General features: G+C 34.2%; 1 protein-coding gene across 1 annotated transcript in view; it reads left to right on the top strand.

The window, feature by feature from the left end:
- Positions 1 to 20,146, top strand: part of LOC141639999 (uncharacterized) — a 51,546-nt gene that overhangs the window by 21,244 nt on the left and 10,156 nt on the right. Inside the window, exons 15-35 of the mRNA XM_074448967.1 lie at positions 7,699 to 7,779; positions 9,007 to 9,087; positions 9,538 to 9,608; positions 9,949 to 10,003; positions 10,083 to 10,131; positions 11,118 to 11,255; positions 11,811 to 11,892; positions 11,976 to 12,054; positions 12,312 to 12,358; positions 13,745 to 13,956; positions 14,264 to 14,351; positions 14,468 to 14,587; positions 14,980 to 15,098; positions 15,176 to 15,248; positions 15,340 to 15,459; positions 15,867 to 15,935; positions 16,049 to 16,219; positions 16,528 to 16,575; positions 17,588 to 17,729; positions 19,556 to 19,653; positions 19,936 to 20,080. Coding sequence (XP_074305068.1) covers positions 7,699 to 7,779; positions 9,007 to 9,087; positions 9,538 to 9,608; positions 9,949 to 10,003; positions 10,083 to 10,131; positions 11,118 to 11,255; positions 11,811 to 11,892; positions 11,976 to 12,054; positions 12,312 to 12,358; positions 13,745 to 13,956; positions 14,264 to 14,351; positions 14,468 to 14,587; positions 14,980 to 15,098; positions 15,176 to 15,248; positions 15,340 to 15,459; positions 15,867 to 15,935; positions 16,049 to 16,219; positions 16,528 to 16,575; positions 17,588 to 17,729; positions 19,556 to 19,653; positions 19,936 to 20,080 — 2,088 coding nt within the window. The remainder of the gene's footprint in view (positions 1 to 7,698; positions 7,780 to 9,006; positions 9,088 to 9,537; positions 9,609 to 9,948; positions 10,004 to 10,082; positions 10,132 to 11,117; positions 11,256 to 11,810; positions 11,893 to 11,975; positions 12,055 to 12,311; positions 12,359 to 13,744; positions 13,957 to 14,263; positions 14,352 to 14,467; positions 14,588 to 14,979; positions 15,099 to 15,175; positions 15,249 to 15,339; positions 15,460 to 15,866; positions 15,936 to 16,048; positions 16,220 to 16,527; positions 16,576 to 17,587; positions 17,730 to 19,555; positions 19,654 to 19,935; positions 20,081 to 20,146) is intronic.

The following is a 20,146-nucleotide window of genomic DNA, read 5'->3' as shown; positions in this document are numbered from 1 at the left end:
CTCACATAAGTTGTTTAATTTTGTGAGATCTTTTAATTTTAATCTTAGATATATTTAAAATGTCCTCTCATTTTTCTTCAATTGTTGTTACACAAATTAGATCGTTTTATTTTAGTCTTAGATCTAATAAATAGATCTAAGGTTATTTGTTGAATTTTTAAGGTATTACACTTTTTTCATTAAAATTACACTTTTTTTTATTAAAATTACACTTTTTTCTATTAAAGTTACATTTTCTCTATTATTAAAGTTACACTTTTCTTTATTAAAATTACACTTTTTTCTATTAAAATTACACTTTTTTCCTGTTAAAATTACACTTTATTCTGTTAAAATTACACCTTTTTCTGTTAAAATTACACTTTTCTCCATTAAAATTACACTTTTTTCTGTTAAAATTACACTTTTTGTTGTTGTTAGAATTACACTTTTTTCTGTTAAAATTACACTTTTCTCCATTAAAATTATACTTTTTTCTGCTAGAATAACTCTTTTTTCGGCTAAAATTACACTTTTTCTACTAGAATTACACTTTTTGTTGTTGTTAGAATTACACTTTTTTCTGTTAAAATTACACTTTTTTCTGTTAAAATTATACTTTTTTCGGCTAAAATTACACTTTTTCTGCTAGAATTACACTTTTTGTTGTTAGAATTACACTTTTTTCTGTTAAAATTAAACTTTTTTGTGTTAAAATTATACTTTTTTCTGCTAGAATAACATTTTTTTCGACTAAAATTACACTTTTTCTGCTAGAATTACACTTACTTCTATTGGACTAATGTTACACTCTCAATGGACTTGGTCATATTCTCATATTCTCATTGGACTAATGTTACACTCTCAATGGACTAAAATTACATTCTCAGTGGATTGAAATTATATTTTTCTGGACAAAAATTACACTTTTCTGGACTAAAATTACATTCTCCTTGACTAAAATAACAATCTCATTAGACTGAAATTACACTTACCTGGACTAAAATAACACTCGTAAAATGCTAAATTACAATAACTTGTGATAAAATTACAAAAATTCAAAATATTATTCGTTAAAATCACTCGGAAAAGATTGAAGTTAAACTTGTAAAACGCAAAATTCTCGTAAATATTCCTTAAAATTACTCTTTTTGCTGTTAGAATTACACTCGTAAAATCCTAAAATGTCGAAAACTTGTCTCGAAAAAAAATATGAAAATGCCGAAAACTTGTCTCGAAAAAAAAAAAAAATGAAAAAACCGAACCAGGAAAAATGTTAACAAAATTTTCACAAACTTTGAAGTATAAGACAAAAGGTGGTGTTAATTGTGTATGATAATGAATTAGTGAATGTATTACTAAAACTAGAGAGAGAAGTAAATTAATTAGTGTTAAGTGTGTTTCTTGCTTTCAATCTCAACCTTCCACCATGCATGATCCAAGGGTTGTGGAAAGGACTTATGGACTCAAAGTATATGAAGGGACTCATTTGAACTTTACACTATATACTCGAGTCAAGTTCTTATAAGTCCACCTAAATATTTGAGTCCCTAAGTCCTCACTACATCCCTTAGATCTTCCCCTATGGATGGTTGAGATTCAAAGCCAAAAAACACACTTAACACTAATTAGTTTCCTATACACTAATTAATCACTTTCTCTCTCTAGCTTTAATTATACATTCACTAATTGATTATTCTACACAATTAACACTATTTTTTGTCTTTTTATACTTTCAAGTTTATACAATTTTTTTTTGAGAGAGTTTATACAAATTTTATGATACTTTTACTGTTTTAAAAGTGTAACTTTAACAAAAAAAAAGTGTAACTTTAACAAAAAGAAAGCGGTTTTGACGGATAGTATTTTGAAATTTCAAATTTTGAACAAGTTTACGACAAATTTTGCATTTTACGACAAATTTGAAATTTTGAAGCAAGTTTACGACAAATTTTGAGAAATATTATTTTGAATTTTTCAAATTTTAACACAATTCATTGTAAATTGAGTGAGTTATAAGTGTAACTTTAATCTTTTAGAAGTGTAACTTTAGTCCATTAAAGTGTAATTTTAGTCCATTAAATTGTAATTTTAGTCCATTGAGAGTGTATCTTTAGTCCATATTAAAAGTGTAACTTTAGTCCATTGAGAGTGTAACTTTAGTCCTCTGAGAGTTTAATTTTAGTCCATTGAGAGTGTAACTTTAGTCCATTGAGAGTATAACTTTAGTCATTCAGAGGGCAACCTTAATAGACATAAGTGTAACTTTAGTGGAGATAAATGTAATTTTAATGGATAAAAGTGTAATTTTAATGGAGAAAAGTGTAACTTTAATAATAGAGAAAAATGTAACTTTAATAGAGAAAAGTGTAACTTTAATAGAGAAAAGTGTAACTTTAATAGAAAGAACTGTAACTTTAATAGAGATATAAGTGTAACTTTAATAGAGAAAACTGTAATTTTGATAAGTGTAACTTTTATCGAGAAAAGTATAACTTTAATAGAGAAAAATGTAACTTTAATAAAGAAAACTGTAATTTTAATAAGTGTAACTTTAATAGAGAAAAATGTAACTTTAATAGAGAAAACTCTAATTTTAATAAGTGTAACTTTAATAGAGAAAATGTAACTTTAATAGAGAAAACTGTAACTTTAATACGAGTAACTTAATAGAGATACGTTTTTTCAAAACCTAGATCTAAAATTTTAAAAATATATCTAATGTCATACTAACACCCGAAAATAAAATAAAAAATAAGACGATGTTTTAAATACGAAATATGAAAAACAAAACCTAGATCTAAAACATCACACCTTTAACAAAGAAAGAAGATATCAAAAAAACAAAAAAAAAAAGAAAACTAGATCACTGGCTCCAAAAGTAAAGAGGACTCAATAACAACCACCACCATAATCCTCCTCTTTATTTTATAGATCTAAAATTTTTCAAAACCTAAATCTAAAACTTCAACATTAACACCAAATCTGATTTATTTTTTTCAAATACAAAAAAAAAAAGGAAAAAAAAGAAAAAAAAACGAACGACATTTGAAAGGGAAGAAAGCAATCTCCCTGTTTCCTTAGTTCAACTTAAAAAAAAAATTGATAAAAAAAAAAGAGGAGGTCTGGGAAGAGAGAAATGAGGGAGAAAAGGAGAAGAGGACGGCGGAGGATGGTAGGGTGGCGCGCGGCAGGGCAGCCGTTAGGAGGAGCCATAGACGAGGTGGTGACCGTCGGGGGTGGTGGTGAGGCAGGGGAGGAGAGGAGGTTGTGGTTGTGATGGTCGGTGGTGGGATTGTGGTGGGTGGGTGGTGTCGGCAGGGGAGGAGAGGAGGTAGTGGTGGTGAGGCAGATCGAAGAAGAGAAGAGTAGGTGGCAGCGGAGGGGGTAGGTGGTGCATGCGTAGGGTCGACGGCAGTGAGTGTCAGTGGCAGTGGTGGGTGGCGTCTGTAGTGGTGGGATTGTGGTGGTGTCGGGTAGGGGTGTCGGTGGTGGGTGGGTAGGGTCGGTTGGCGGGATTTTTTTTTTTTTTTTTTTTTTGGGGGGGGGTGGGTGGGTGGGTGGGGTGGGAGGGAGGTGGTGGTGATGTCGGGGTGGGAGGGAGGTTATTTTTTCGGTTTGTTTGGGATTTTTGAGAGGTGCTTTATTTAGGATTTTAGAGAGAATGTATTGTGAAATGAGGGAGAAGTGAGGTAGAGAAAGAGGAAGAGGTATATATATTAAATTAGTGAGGAATTAGTGATTAATTAGGGATGGTAGAGAGTGAGAGCTAAAACACCTTATTAATCACCATTTTTTGTTCGAATCTCAGCCGCCCATTTCCCTCATCTAATGGCCATATGAGGACTTATGGACTCACACTTAGGGAGCGGACTTATATGATCTCAACTAACTCTCTCTCTCTCTCAATATATATATATATATAGAGAGAATAGATCAACTAAGGCCATGTATATGTATTGAGTCCATAAGTCCTATTATGAGCCATTGGATGGAGGGAGAGGGAGGGATGAGATGAACCCACCCAAAGTCATTATAGAAGCTAATTAACACACTTTACTAATCCACCCTAATTAACCACTAATTTACTATATATTTGTTTTCTACCCATCAATTTCTCTCTCATCTCACACATTTCACTCTTCTCTTCTCTCAAAACCTCCATAAAAAAAACCCAAAAAATCCAAATAAATAAAAAACCCAAAAAATCCAAATAAATAAAAAAAAACCCAAAAAATCCAAATAAATAAAAAAACCCAAAAATTCCAAATAAATAAAAAAAAACCCAAAAAATCCAAATAAATAAAAAATCCAAAAAAACAAAAATCCAAACATATCAAAAACCCCAAAAATCCAAATAAATCAAAAAATCCAAATAAATCATTCATTCCTCTCTTCCTCATTCACCACCACCCACCACTATCCCACCCGACATCACCCACCGCCCACCTCCACCTCCACCGCCGCCGTCGGTAAATTCTATAATTCGTTTTTTTTTTCCAGATTTTGCGTCTCGGTTTTTTTCGTCACATTTTTTTTTTTTTTTTTTCAAATTTTGTTTTAAATTTGTTGTTTGGGGTCGGTTTATTTTATTTGTTAATTTTTGTTGGTTTTTGTTGTTATTTATTCTTTTCAAATATCTTCTTGTTATACGTTTTTTTTTTAAAATTTCGGGTTTTAGATATTGTTTTTTTCATCTAAGATCTACTAAAATATTTATCATAAAATTTGTTGTTTTAATCTTAGCTATATAAAAATTCTTATAATTTGTTGATTTTTAATCTTATATTTCACATTTTTATATAAAAATTATATAAAATGACTAAAGTATACACAGTTATGGACAAAAGTTATACTGTTATGGACCAAAGTTATATAAAAATGGTCTAAAGTTATACAAAAATTGACTAAAGTTATACAAATAAGGACTAAAGTTATACAAAAATTGACTAAAGTTATACAAATAAGGACTAAAGTTATACAAAAATGGACTAAAGTTATACAAAAATGGACTAAAGTTATACAAATAAGGACTAAAGTTATACATATTTAGTCCATATTTGTATACCTTTAGTCCTTATTTGTATAACTTTAGTTCATTTTTGTATAACTTTAGTCAATTTTTGTATAATTTTAGTCAATTTTTGTATAACTTTAGTCCTTATTTGTATAACTTTAGTCCATTTTTGTGAATAAAAATAAACCAATAATTCAAAAAAGTACAATAAAAAAACTTCAATCTCATTTTTGTATAACTTTAGTCAATTTTTGTATAACTTTATTCTTTTTTTGTACAACTTTAGTCCATTTTTGTATAACTTTAGTCTTTATTTGTATAACTTTAGTCCAGTTTTGTATAACTTTACTCCATATTTGTATAACTTTAGTCCATTTTTGTATAACTTTAGTCCAAAATTGTATAACTTTAGTCCAATATATAACCGAAATCCTAAAACCACCAATACTAACTTTAAACCAACAATAATAGATCTGAAAAAAAAAAAAGAGATAAAAAACCCAAAATACTAAAAATCAATTCTAGATTGAAAGTAGTGACACTGAAAATTGCAAAAAAAAAAAAATACTCCAATCAACAATAATATTGCAAAAAAAAATAATCAACATTAATATTGCAAAAAAAAAAACCGTCTAAACTTTAAAATTAGAATCTTAAAAAAAAAACCAACAATACCACCATTAAACCAACAATAGTAAATCTGAAAAAATAAAAAATTAACCAATAAGTAAAAAAAGTAGACTCCATTTTATTTATTATGTTGAATTTTTTTTTTGCAATATTATTGTTGATTATTTTAAAAAAAAAAAAATCAAACTTTAATAAAAGAAAAAACCAAAATCCAAACCAACAATACTAGAAAAACAAAAATCCTTATCTAAAAAAAAACCATAATATGTAAACACTGAAAAAAGGCCAAAAAAAATAATGAAAAAAAAAACCGAAAGACATCCCACAAACCAAATTCTCAAAAAAAATAATAGTGTAACCAAATTCTCAAAAAAATTATATATCGTGTGTATAACTTAATGCACGCAGTGTATAACTTTAATAGACAATATGTATAACTTTAGTCATAAAAATTGTAACTTTAATGTTTCAAGGGTAAAACTTTAGTCGTAAATAGTGTAACTTTAATGTTTCAAGAGTATAACTTTAGTCATAAAATGTATAACTTCAGTCGTAACTCGTAAATAAACAAACAATACTAGATCTGAAAAAATAAAGCCATTATCTAAATAACAAATTGTAATATAAGACATAACTTTAATTTTTGACCACAAATGTCATCCAAAGGCAATAATGACAGCATGAAATTTTACTCTCGACATCATGACAATAAACAAATGTGGAACATGTCTTCATAACATACCACCCAAAGAATATGGGTTTTGTGCTCACGTAAAAAAAACTCCACATAGGCATTAGAATGATCCAGAACAGAAGGTGGCAATCAAGCTGTGGACTTGTGAATTGTGATGGGAAGTGAGGAAGTCGTTGAAAGAAAATGAAAATGGCAGAAAGTGGTAATTAGAAACAAACACAAAGGAAGGTGGTGTGGTCGTGGTTGGGGGTGACGGCGGCGTGGTGGTTTATTGTTGTGCGGTGTCGGCGTTGTGTTTTCAGAGTTTCAGATCTGAAAAGGGGCGTGCGGTGGTGGTGTCGTGCTTAAGGTCTGGTGGTGGGGTGAGTGGTTGGTGTTGGTGCGGCAGGTCGTGGTCGTGCGGGGGTGGCGGCGTGGGGCTGGGATTTTGTTGTTTATTGGGTTTTTTTATTTGTTGTGGAGGAAGAGAGTTGTTATTTGTTTGGTTTTTTTTGTTTGGTTTTTTTTTGTTGGAGAGAATGAATCAGGAGAGTGAGTTATTGAAAGGGGTGAATGAATGAATGGATGAGAGGAGGTTATGAGAATGAGGAGGATTAAGAAGGGAGATTAATTGAGTTAGGAAGCTAATTAGGGGAGATCAATTTGTGGCCTTCCATCAAGATGTAATCTCATCCCTCCATCCCTTACATCCTAAGGTCCTTATAAGGACTTAGGGACTCATAAGATGTAAGGGCCTTATGAGAACCCTTTTCTCTCTCTCTCTCTCTCTCTCTCTCTCTCTCTCTCTATATATATATATATATATATATATATATATATATATATATATGATCTTGTGAGTTTGGTTTCTTATGGTGAGTTGTGAGTTTTGGGCTTTGAAATCTCAGTCACTAGATTATATTAGAGATGAATGGCCAAGAACAAATTTTATTTTAATTAATATGATATTTAATCAGTCACAAATTTATCTACAAAACGTTGATCATGCATAATTAATTATCACTTATTAGTTTTAATTAAAATTGTATGTATTTTATTTAAGACATTGAAGTTAAACCTAAAAAAATTAAATTCGAGAAAAATTAATTAATTTTTATTTTATTTATTTAAGTAAAAATATTGAAGGTCATATGAATTATATTATTTTTCTTCAATTATAATAATAAAATTTTAAAACAGGCCGCGCGAAGCGCGGGATAATGGTCACCAACGAAATTTTAAAATGATTTTGTTGTTTCTTTCTATCTGTTAAATGGCAAACTGCAAAGTTTTATTGAGTATTTACCATGGCGCTAAAAGAGGAGTGGACAGTTATGGGGAATTGTGAAAGCAGTGTTTTATACCAGATAATGCAGTCCAATGAATATTATTACTGCAGATGTTGAAGTGCTTGTGATAATGGTCACCAACGAAGCTCAAGCAGAAAGTGTCCTTTTTGGAGACTTAGGCGCAGTGCAAGGCATGTCTTTAACCAAGTTCATGTGCTTAAGAGAGTATTAATTTATGCTATCCTTTTTTTCCCCGTAAAAAGTGTTGTTAAATGTTAAACAGGTTCATTTGCAAATGCTGTATGTATTTGTGAAAAGAGGCCATAAACGATTAAACATAGACTACAAATACGGAAAATGAACTTAAATTTCAGATCTCAAGAAGAAGAGAAACCTAACACATTCGTGCAAACAAATTTAAAAGTAGGGCCACATTGGTCTCACCCTTCGCTTTGTGTTTGTTATCGCATTTGCTACCAATACCACATTTTTGTACCATGATCCATTTTTGTACCATGATCCGTAAGGACACTTGATACCTGGTTCCAGACTAAGTGTTGACCCCTCCCTCCCTGGAAATCAATCTGATTGCATCTCTGGTATGGTTTTGAGTTTTTATTCAAACTCAACCTAACATCAAGCTGTATTGGTCATACGACATCTGTTGACAAGAGTGCTCTAAATTAGTGGCATTATCTTATACTCCCTCCTATTCATTTTAACTCTCCCCTTTCAAAAGGGCACGCAAATTAAGGGGAGGATTATTTTATTGTAAAGTATTGTGGTGGTGTAAGGTAATTGGAGAGAGGGAAGGTATTGTTGTGGGGTAAGATGATTAAAATAAGTATTGTTGTGGGGTAGGGTGATTAAAATAAGATAAAGTATGAGTATTGTGGGGTATTGTTGTGGGGTAAGATGATTAAAATAAGTATAAAACTTTACTAAATAAGGAAAGGGGAGAGTTATATGAATAGATAAAAAAGGAAAGGGGGAGAATTAAAATGAATAGGAGGGAGTATATACTTAGTTAATCTTGAACCTAATAATTAGGATTAATTGCTTGCTAATAAGTTTTATTTTTAAAACGAGTGGGATGTAGTTCTTGTTTTAGTGTCTTTAACTGCTTCTTATTAGCATAAATAATCTGATATAATGCCCTGTTCAGGACCTTTAGTATGTTAACTCAGTTTAGCAAATCTTCATAGTTTTCGTTTCTCCGCTTAGGTAACTCATTATATCTTTCCTGTTTGATAGATAATGGATCTTGCTCTATACAAATAATGTGGTAATTGCCACCATGGCACCACCCAATCTTAATACTCACTCCCTTCATTTATTTAAATGGGGGCCTCTTGACCATAACAATATTCGTGCCATGTTTCTGAAACAAAATTGACTTAAGTTTTCGCATGTTTCAGCTCTTTCACCCGGAGCTTCTGTTATCCTTTCGTCTACTGTTTCACCGGCATATGTGAGCCAGCTAGAGCAACGTTTGCAAGGTATCTCCTATTTGTTGTGTTCTATAGCTTAACCAGTTTATCATTCTATATTCCAATTATACATCTGATTGAGGATCTTTCACACCTGACGTTGTCGTGTGTGTTTCAGGTGCTTCACCTCTTCCCTCAAAACAAGATCACCCATCTTACATTTTAGTGGATTGACTTGCGTAACTATATAGTCATTTTATTTGCTGGAAGTGCATACATTTATATTTCCTGTGCACACTTCAACTAGAACATTTGTTCCTGGATTACTTTTTTTTTTTTTTTTTTTTTTTTCTAAAAAAAATGTAAATTCTCTATCATTGCTACTTGCTTTCTATATTTGATAGTGCTAGCACCATGGGAGATGTGGTGGCATTGTGGTAACTTGTAGTCTTGTGCTACTTCTATCTAATTTTATTGTTCCCACTTGACCGTTTATCCTATGTTCACGTGTGAATTCAGGCAATAAGCTGAAACTTGTGGATGCGCCTGTTTCTGGTGGTGTTGTGAGGGCTTCTGCAGGAACACTTACGGTGTGTCCATCTATAAGTTTATGCTCTCAAGTTAACGAACTTTGATCAGATCTCAAGTGTTGTCACTCTTGTTTCTGTAAGCTGTAAATAGTACATACTCAACTTTAGTTAAAAATTGATAGCTAGCCAGATTGATGACTTATTTTCATTTAGCTTACTTTGTATTCCATAAACACAGTTGAAGGAGGGCGAGTATTTAATAATAAAATCTAGTGCAGTCTGGAATGCTTGTGGCAGTATCTTTACTTCCACTCAAAATTCCCGTGTAGATATTGGATTCTTAGTGTCTTAATACTTAAGCAATTGGTGGTTTCTTAATCTATATCCACATCTTTATCAGGTAATGGCATCAGGAACAGACGAAGCGCTAGAGTACTGTGCATCTGTACTTGCTGGTAGGTTGAATATAATACTTTCAATACAGTAGTCTTTCCTTGGCAAAGAATTCACTAGTCCTCTCTGTTTCCTTCACAGCACTAAGTGAGAAGCTTTATATCATTAAGGGAGGATGTGGATCTGGAAGGTAAGTCTGATATTTTAACTTGTGCTTGATTTTTTTCCCTTGCCGTGTGAGAACCTATGAAGTTAATAATATGGATATTGATCTTGTAGAAAAGTTTTTTCTGAGGCCATATTTTTTGCAAGCTTCATGTCAATCGACGAGAGCTAATTTTTTGTACTGTATATGTTGCTTTGACAGAGACCAATCAACCAGTGCTTATGTATATCTTGTGCACATTTTCACTTAAATCTTACGTATGATGGTTTCATGTTTCCAATTTCTTCTTGAATTCCTTTCCCACTGGCTAGGTGGACATTGACGGTCCTCTTAGAGTAGGCTGAATCAAACAAGAAGCTGTTCTGTTAAATGGAAGGAAAAAAAATTTCTACTAGAGCCCTGTGAATATTCCGTTCGAAAACCTTCTATCAATTTTAAAAATTATACTGTCTTGCAGTCTGATATAATAGGAATAATTATAATAGTTGGGCCTCAACCATAACCTTAAGGTTTTGGTTGAGATGGTTCATCTATCATAGCCAGTGTGACCGAAGGTCACGGGTTCAAATCCTGGCAACCTCAAAACTCCTCAAAAACTCGAAGTTGAAACCCAACACACGGTACGGGGGAGCCGGTGCACAACTAACCACTCTTCAAGCCCAACAGACATTTGAGTGAGGGAGCGTAATAGGAATAATTATAATAGTTGGGCCTCAACCATAACCTTAAGGTTTTGGTTGAGATGGTTCAACTATCATGATAGAAGTATTTATCAATTCATATTTATAGAAAAAAGTTTCTTAGAGTAGCCGAACCTTTTAGGGTTAAGTGAAACGATCTTTGTTGAGAATTTGAAGGGGTAACTTTATAAACCAGCCACAAACTCTCTCTCTCTCTCTCTCTCTCTCTCTCTCTCTCTCTCTTAATCTATGGCTAAACATAGTATTACTTCTTTAATAAGATTAATGTTCTTTACATTGTTGAACTAACACCTAATTCTTTATGTTTAGCTGTGTAAAGATGGTTAACCAGTTACTTGCTGGAGTTCACATAGCATCATCAGCTGAGGCTTTGGCGTTTGGAGCTCGCTTGGGTCTATACACTCGAGATTTGTTCCATTTTATCACCAGTAGTGCAGGAACTTCTTGGTAACTATGACCACCTGAAACTAATTGTATTGTTGTGTTTCTTTGCCATGTTTTAGAACAAACACAACATCATTTAATCAGATTCTTAATTATAAATAATGTAGGGAGGCTGTAAAGTATTAGAGAAGATTACTTTTGCCAAAGAGCTGTTTCAAACTGTTAACAACAGCAGTGTGAAATATCTCTGTTTCTATTTGTCTCCTCATATTTTTTTTCTTTGTTAACTACAATCAGAATTGTATATATTCTGGACTGTCTCATTAGTTAGATAAAAAAAATTCAGTCCCCTTGTTGCAGTAAATTGCTCCCATTACTTGGCTTGTCTTACTCTGCTTCCAATCAATTAAATTACCTTCTCTACGCTGTATTATCAATGTTTGTTTATTTCTCACTTTATTATCACTCTTTGATATCTGTGAAAAGTCAGTTATGACAGTTTGGATGGAGTACACTTTATGACAAGTTATAATTGTTGCATATCTTATTCCTTATTGTGTCTATCTTATAATAACACTTGTTTGCATTATTTACTTAAACTACCCGTGTGCTTTTAAGGATGTTGGAAAATCGTGGTCCGCACATGGTGAACAATGATTTCACACCTTATTCTGCACTCAATATCTTTGTGAAAGATCTGGTGAGCAGAACCTACATCTGGAAATCCGTTCATTTTAATCATTCTAATTTCAGCATAGGAACTACAATATCAAACATTTTCAGGGAATTATATCTCATGAAGGTTCTTCACGGAAAATACCACTTCACGTAGCTGTTACTGCTCATCAGTTATTTCTTTCAGGTATTGACACTTGAGCTAATTATTTTCCCATAAATATGGATTCTATAACAAGAACTAGAACAAAAATAAGGTTACCCTATTACCTTTTAGGTCCGTTTCCATCCACTTCTTTGTTTCTATTCTGTATATGGCAAGGGTGGATTAGCTGAGTTTACATACAGCACCAAACATTCGTGTGCTGGGAGTTCGTGTTTTACTGATGTAGTCCTTAATAGTAAACCTTTTCTTTATATCTGAACAATAATTTCGATTAATAGGTTCTGCAGCCGGGTGGGGCTCTTTAGATGACGCTGCTGTGGTCAAGGTACAAAAACATGCATTTCTTGTTCTTCTTGTTGAAAAGTTCAGTTGAGTTGCCGGATTCATCCGGCCCCAGCAAGTTGCATTTCTGTTCAATGTATTTTATCCCATTTCACTATAATCTTCTTGTTACTTTTGGGCACAGTATTTTAGGGAAGTGGAACATGATTCTTATTGAAAGAGGGTGTGTGGGGGTAAGAGATGGGGGTAATATTAGCCATATATTTTGTGTCCAAAAGGAAAGAGGAAGATCATAGCGAAAAGACCCCAAAAAAAGGAGGAAGATCTTAGTGAAATGAAGGGAGTATTTAACAAACACTGTCCAATAGTTTGTGTATGAAATATGGCGTATTCATAGTGACATAGGCAACATTGGTTGTAAAAGAAGCTGAATGTGTGATAATCTGGCTGTCAAGTGCATGGTTTAAAATCACGATATTGGTAGCGATAACGGTCGTAGTAATGGTGTTGTGGCCCAGGTCGCGATTATTGCTGTGACATTTATTTTAAAAGTGTTTGTTAATGAATTTTGTTATCTTGTATCTATATATAAAATTGGATTGAAATATTGTGGATACGCCATTGTGTCATTTCAGCCTTGGCATTAATTACTACTAAATTAATAAATAAATGTTGCATAGATTTCATGAGCATATTAATTACAATTTAATATATGTTCATCATATTACATTCAACAAGTACGGTGCATTAATTCTAATTTTCATGAAAAAACATTTTGAGAATAATTTTGAAACTTAAACGGTTGCATTTATAAAAAAAAATAATTTCATATGAGTGAGTATAATTTCATTAAATTTATTAAATATTTTGAGATATAAAGAAGAATTAACAACATTTTCCATTCAACAAAAAAGTATATGGAGAAAATTCAAAAACCGACACCGTTAAATATTTTGAGATAAAGAGGAATTAATCGAGTGCGGATTTTTTTTTCTTATTTTTAATTTACCCAATACATCTCGAGATATCTCTTATTTGCGGCCTTCCGATACATCTCGGCCGATACAAGTCGTATCAGACGAGATTTTAAACTGTGTGTTATGTGTGTGGTATGGGATTTATCGATTGATCAATGCTGCTATGCCATACATACTACAGCCAGAGTATCAGTTTGTAATTTCTGGTCTGGCAATGCTATGGCATACTACAACCAGAGTAGCTGTCTGTATGGAGTGATGTGGCCTGGCATTTAGGAAGATCTTGTGAAAAGAAAATAAATCGAGTAATAATAATTCTTATTAACAAATTTATGATATTGCTATATCTTTATTGACTCGTAAGATAGTCTTGGTCAATTATTTATATCCTGCTACTATGTGTTTGAGCATAGCTTGCTAACTTCAGATTTCCTTTTGCGGTCTCTATTTAGTTTTACGAACGCCTCACAGGTGTCAAAGTTGAAGGAAAGCTTGCGGTTCTCAATAAAGAGTATGTCCTAAAATCGCTTGTTTCTGAGTGGCCCGTGGATCCAATTAATGACATTGTCAAGCTTTGTGAGAACAATATAAAGCCCTTGGTAGTTCTTGATGATGATCCCACTGGAACACAGACTGTTCATGATATTGATGTTCTCACGGAGTGGTTAGTAGTCCCGCTGTCCGCTCATCAGATATTTTCTGTTTCCTTTTGGATCTTTATTTACGTTAGCTCATTCAAATGGGGTACATATCCAACTTTTTTTTTCACCACACAACACTTGCTTAAAAAGGAACTGTAAACCATCTCATGTATTGAGATTGGTGCTGTATCTGTGCAGTGTACACTAGCCTGAAGTTCTTGAGTGTAAACCAAGTTACTTTTAGTTTTATTAAAAGTATATTCTTTATGGATTTATGTTGTCTAGGGACATAATTTCGGAATAATGAAGTTGCCTTTTGCTTTCGTTTAGGAATGTAAACTCCCTAATTGAGCAATTCCGGAGGAAGCCTAAATGCTTTTTCATTTTAACAAACTCAAGGGCTCTCGGTCCTGATAAGGTATTTGTTCTTTAGATTAGTTTTGCATGTGATTTAATTTTTTACAGGAATGTATAACTATACCTAGCATAAATTACTGGATCTCTCTGATTGGACCATTATTTGATTTCATTCAGGCTAGTAATCTAATTGTTGAAATATGCACGAACTTAAAGAGTGCGGCTAAAACTGCTGATAATGCCGAGTTTACAGTAGTATTAAGAGGTGATTCAACTCTAAGAGGCCACTTCCCTGAGGTAAGGATTTTATACTTATTATTGCGAATTTAACCTTTATGAAAGCATATTATCGAAAAATAAGGCTCTTTTCGTCAGCCACTAGCATTCAGCTTTTAGCTCTTGTTAATGTGAAATTTTGGCTAGTGTATCAGATGCTGAACGTTGAGATAGACTACCATATAGGACTAAGGAAAGAATAATGTTGAAAGAGATAATGTCATTGTGTGTTGGGTAAGGGTTAGACCTTGCTAAACACGACGTCACGACCAAACCCATACTACCCACAGTGAGCTTGTGGCCGTGTGCAGTTTGTAAATTGCTAGGGGAGTGTAATCACTGTGTTAGTTAATTGGTACTTTTATGGTTTTATTATCCCTCCTCTGTGTATGTAACCCTAGCTACTTGGACAGGAAGTAGATGCTGTTGTTTCAGTTCTAGGGCACATTGATGCATCAATCATCTGCCCGTTCTTTCTTCAGGGAGGTCGGTTTACTATAGGAGATGTACACTATGTTGCAGAATCTGACCGGTAAATAATTTGTCTGGTTGAGTTCAGGTGGTGAGTAGCTTTATAACATCTAAAGTTGTGCTAAATTGTTAACTTAGGCTTATTCCTGCTGGAGATACGGAGTTTGCTAAAGATTGTGCTTTTGGATACAATTCTTCAAATCTTCGCGAGGTTTGACTTGGAACATGACTAAACAGGGCTTCTAGTTAAGACTATGCATGCCATTTACTTTGCTTTTAACTTTCGACTTTTTTTATTGAAGTGGGTTGAGGAGAAAACGAAAGGGCGTATTGCCTCCAGCAATGTTGCTTCCGTTTCTATTGATCTCATACGGAATGGAGGTCCAGATGCTGTTTGTGAGTACCTGTGCAACTTGGAGAAGGTGAGGGATTGGCATTTTCACATAGGTTGTTTAGGTCAGGGCATAACATTTATCTAACAGTATGTATGTCTCCTAGAAAATAACATTTAAGAAGATTTGATTTGAGGCTCCTCATGCAGACGATTATTAATTAAAAATGCTTCCGAGAAGCGCATATGTGTTTCTTGAATCATGTCTATGGTCAAGCTTCATCCTGAGTCCTAGAAGCTTCATCAAACAGGCAGTCTTTATTCTTTTATTTTACTATGCCTAGCCTTAGCAAACACATGGATTATTAGCAAATGTCCTGATCACATCATTTGGAAAAGCAAAATGATACTTTACATCCGCAAGAGTTTCTCTTATAACTTTTATACATCTCCATTTATGTAATAATGTGAACTATGTGCAAACAAATGATGATACAGGGGGCAACATGCATAGTAAATGCAGCTAGTGAAAGAGACATGGCTGTCTTTGCTTCCGGAATGATGTTGGTGAGTTTTCTTGCTCTATCTTGCAGAACTATTATCGCTGTTATGTTGCTATGATGAGAATGATGTCAGAACTATAATCTTTTGTATTACTCTATGTGGATTTACTTCCCTAGGCGGAGCTACAGGGAAAGAGTTTTCTATGCCGCACAGCTGCTAGTTTTGTTTCCGCGAGAGTTGGGTTAAGATCAAGGCCTCCCGTTTCACCAAAGGATCTAAGAGTACACGAGGAAAGGGCTGGTGGTCTAATTATTGTGGGATCGTATGTCCCCAAAACTACAAAACAGGTGATCATGAGTACACTGTATTTTATGAATGGACTTCATGGTTTCAATATTGGGTGTGTCCATGAATAAATTTCGCAGTCGGAATCCTTGCAATTTCATATGTCGTTTCTGGTCATTACAGTTCCTGACCCCTTACTTTCCATGAACTTGCATTTCAATTCCATATTTATTATTTTCTTAATTCTTGTGCGAAACAAACTAGGAAGTTTATTCATAGATGAAGTATGTGTTCATGTTATTTCTTTGTTTGAATTGTATACATATTTATGTGTGTGAGATGCTTCTTTGTATCACATGTTTCTTCGTAGGTTGATGAACTCAAAGAGCAGATGGGCAATGCATTAAAATGGATTGAGGTTATCTATATTTCCTTCTTTCCTTGTTAAAAAAAAAAGGAAAGGGTTTTTTTTTCTATTATTATTGTTTATCTTTCCAAAATATTCTTTTTTTTTGGTGGAATGTAAGTTCTCATTAAGCTCAAAACAAGTATTACAAACTACATAATAATTAATCAGTACAAACTCAACTCCAATTACACGATGTTCCTACATAATTGAGTTGATCCACACTCTATCTCTACCACTCATTGCATTAATCTTCTGAGTTATCAGTCTGCATCTCAGCATCGTTTTAATTTGTGCAATCAGAACTCCTGGACTCTGTAACACTCCATCCAATCTAGCTGCATTCCGCTGCTGCCATACAGCATAGTTAACTGCCATAAAAACAGCAATGCAAATGTCTCTCTTCAGCTGTGTCCATTTCCTTCTACCAAGCCATATGATACCATTGCCAGTTGGTTCAGCAATGTGAAGCCATGAGCAAACTCCAGTCAAGATCACCCTAGTATACCTGCACTGCTGGAACAGATGGCACACAGTCTCCTTCTCAGCATTGCAAACACAACACTGATCATCTGCACTTACCTCATACCTGAACAGTTTTTTACATTGATTGTATCCAGAACTAGCTTAGCCCAGCCTACTTTTTGTTCTTTATGTCTTATCCATTCATATCCAGAACTGACAATATAACCTTTCTGATCAGCAAGCCACACATCATCAGTATACCCATCTTTAAACACATTCCCAGTCTTACAAATGGCCTTCAAATTCCCACTCATATGGGTCTTAGGAAGGTGATTATCCCAGGAATCTCCTTTCAAGTACAGCTGGTGAATTCATTTAACCCATAACCTATCAGGCTTGCTATATATCCACCATACTATTACTAACATGGGAGAAGATTGTTACGAGAAGATAACAATAAACCAAGTAGTGTGCCGTGTTCATATAATCGTATTGCATAAAAATTAATATATTTCACTGCCACGAGAGGGTATTTAATTATTCTTATTGTTCTACATAGATTTCTGTTGATGAAGTGGCCTTGAAATCACCAGCAGCGAGAGAACAAGAAATCAACCTAGCTGCAGAATTGGCTGATATGTTCCTTAGGTCTCGTATGGATACTGTAATAATGACCAGCCGACAGCTCATTGTTGGGAGAAGTTAGTCAACTCTTGCCTCGTTTTCTTTTCTTTTGTTAATTATTACTTGCATTACTAAATTTTCTCCGTCCATTCTAGTGGATGTCATTAAGCTTTCCATAGTACAGTACTTATATATAGAGGGGGTAGCAGCAGCACGTTTAATAGTAAGGAGAATCCGTGTATCAACTATATACTCTATAGTTTGCGAACTCTATTAGATCATGCAGGAGAGGATGGACCATCCTCTTAGCATTCTCTGTGCTCTAAGAGGATGTCCTCACTATTGCGAAACATATGTTGAATATCCTCTTCTAAAGCGGAAGTGAATCACTTCCTCTAATTTTAGAGGTAAGGTAACAATGGCCCTTGTGTCGGCTAACCAACCAATATAAGCCATGTGGACAACATTTCCTTTTTCCTTTTAATAAATGTCGAGAGTAGAATGCAAGATAGAGGTATCATAAGAGGATCCTCTCCATTGTGGGAAAAAATAGAAGAGTTAACGAAGAGGATGGAGATAGTGGGAAATGAGGTAAATGAAAGAGAAAGTGAGGTGTCAAAATGAGAGAAAGGCGGAGCAAAAATAAGAGGAAGATAACATCCTCTCTATTGGATTTTCTTATACACAATAGTCTACTTAGTTTGAAAAACGTGTCTCAGGCGTTCTTAAGCCCAAGAGCCCAAGAGTCAGTGAGGCGCTAGCTATAACACCTCGGTGCTCCTTATCCGCGCCTTGTAGATAAGGCTAAGTCGCATTACTATGCCATTTTAATGTATTTTCCTTCTAGTTTTTTTTTCTATGCCCTACTCATTACCGCATTACCTCTAGCGTTTTCTCCTTTACATGTTAACCCTCTTTAAAAAACTTCATAAAAAGGGAAATATTGCACATTTTATACTTCCTCTATCCTATAATAATCGTCTTCCTCTCCTTTGTGAGTAATCCCAAAATAATCTTCCAACTTTCTTTTTCCAATACTAAAAGAAAATGTCCGATCAAAGACTCGATATGGGTAACTTGAATAGTATGTGAAACCCCATCCAATCTGAATTGAACCGAAATTGAAATGGATTCAATATACCTGAAAGCTACCCGGACTCGAATACAGCTGAACTGATTCTAACCGAACCGATCGAGGTGAATTAAAAAACATATCTTCTCATAAAAACACTCCCACTTTAAGAGTTTTTTCCGAGTGATTATTAATTAACAGTACTAATCTAAGGTCAACATGAATAAGATCGATCTGAAACCGAACTGGATTTGCATAGATGAATAAACATTATTGATTTGCCGTAGATGAATAACAGTGATATAGGACAAAGGAGAACTCACCCCAAAAGCTAGCTCAAAGGGTGGTAGAGCCTTTGTCCTATATAAACCGCACATCAACCCCCCATTTCATCGATGTGGGACTCATGTCCCATACCATGCAATGGGATCAGTCCTGTAACATTCGTCCCTTCTTCAGGACCAACGTCCTCGTTGGGTCACGGCTGGCTCTTCCAGACCACCCACTCTCACCATTGATATAGGACAAAGGAGAACCCACCCCAAAATCTAGCTCAAAGGGTGGTAGAGCCCTTGTCCTATATAAACCCCACATCAACCCCCCATTTGATCGATGTGGGACTCATGTCCCATACCATGCAATGGGATCAGTCCTGTAACAAACAGGCTAATTAAAGAGTAACAGGCTAAAAAAAGAATAGGAATACATAGATGAATAAACATTATTGATTTGCCATGCATATAACATGATCCAGGCAAAACTTGTTAGTGTATTGGTCCCCATTTAACATGACATATCTAATCTTCTTCATTTATGCTCAACACTGAACAGCACCTACTGAGAGTTTGGAAATTAACTTCAAAGTCAGCTCTGCCTTGGTAGAAATCGTCAGGCGCATAGCAACCAGGCCTCGCTATATTCTGGCAAAGGTATTATTTAGGATATGACCTTGCCAACCCCTTCTGGGTTGATTTATAGCATTTCTTTCTCGTAGATGTCATGTTTCTCATGCTATCTGATAAATCTTTAAATGAAGATATTATCCTCATGTTCTCACTCTGGCGATTCTTTGAATGATGTTATTCTCACTGTTTATCAGTTAGATAAATCAGCATTACTTTGTCACTACATACCCACAAAAACTTGGGTTTTGGTGTTAACTTAAGTCGATGGCTAGAGTCTGCAATGAATATTTTGTTCATTAATTTCAGGGGGGGATCACTTCATCCGATATTGCTACCAAAGCTCTTGAAGCTAAACGTGCCAAAGTTGTTGGACAAGCTTTGGCTGGTGTTCCTTTGTGGGAGCTAGGTCATGAAAGTAGGCACCCTGGAGTTCCGTATATAGTATTTCCAGGTGAATGTTGCATTTTAATCTTTCTCCCATGCTTATTCTCCTTAACCCTTTGCAACAAACATCTGT

The sequence above is a fragment of the Silene latifolia genome, unplaced genomic scaffold, assembly GCF_048544455.1.
Source record: "Silene latifolia isolate original U9 population unplaced genomic scaffold, ASM4854445v1 scaffold_70, whole genome shotgun sequence".
Lineage (NCBI taxonomy): Eukaryota > Viridiplantae > Streptophyta > Magnoliopsida > Caryophyllales > Caryophyllaceae > Silene > Silene latifolia.
The sequence above is the reverse complement of the archived record's forward strand: the minus strand, read 5'-3'. Positions and strand labels throughout refer to the sequence as shown.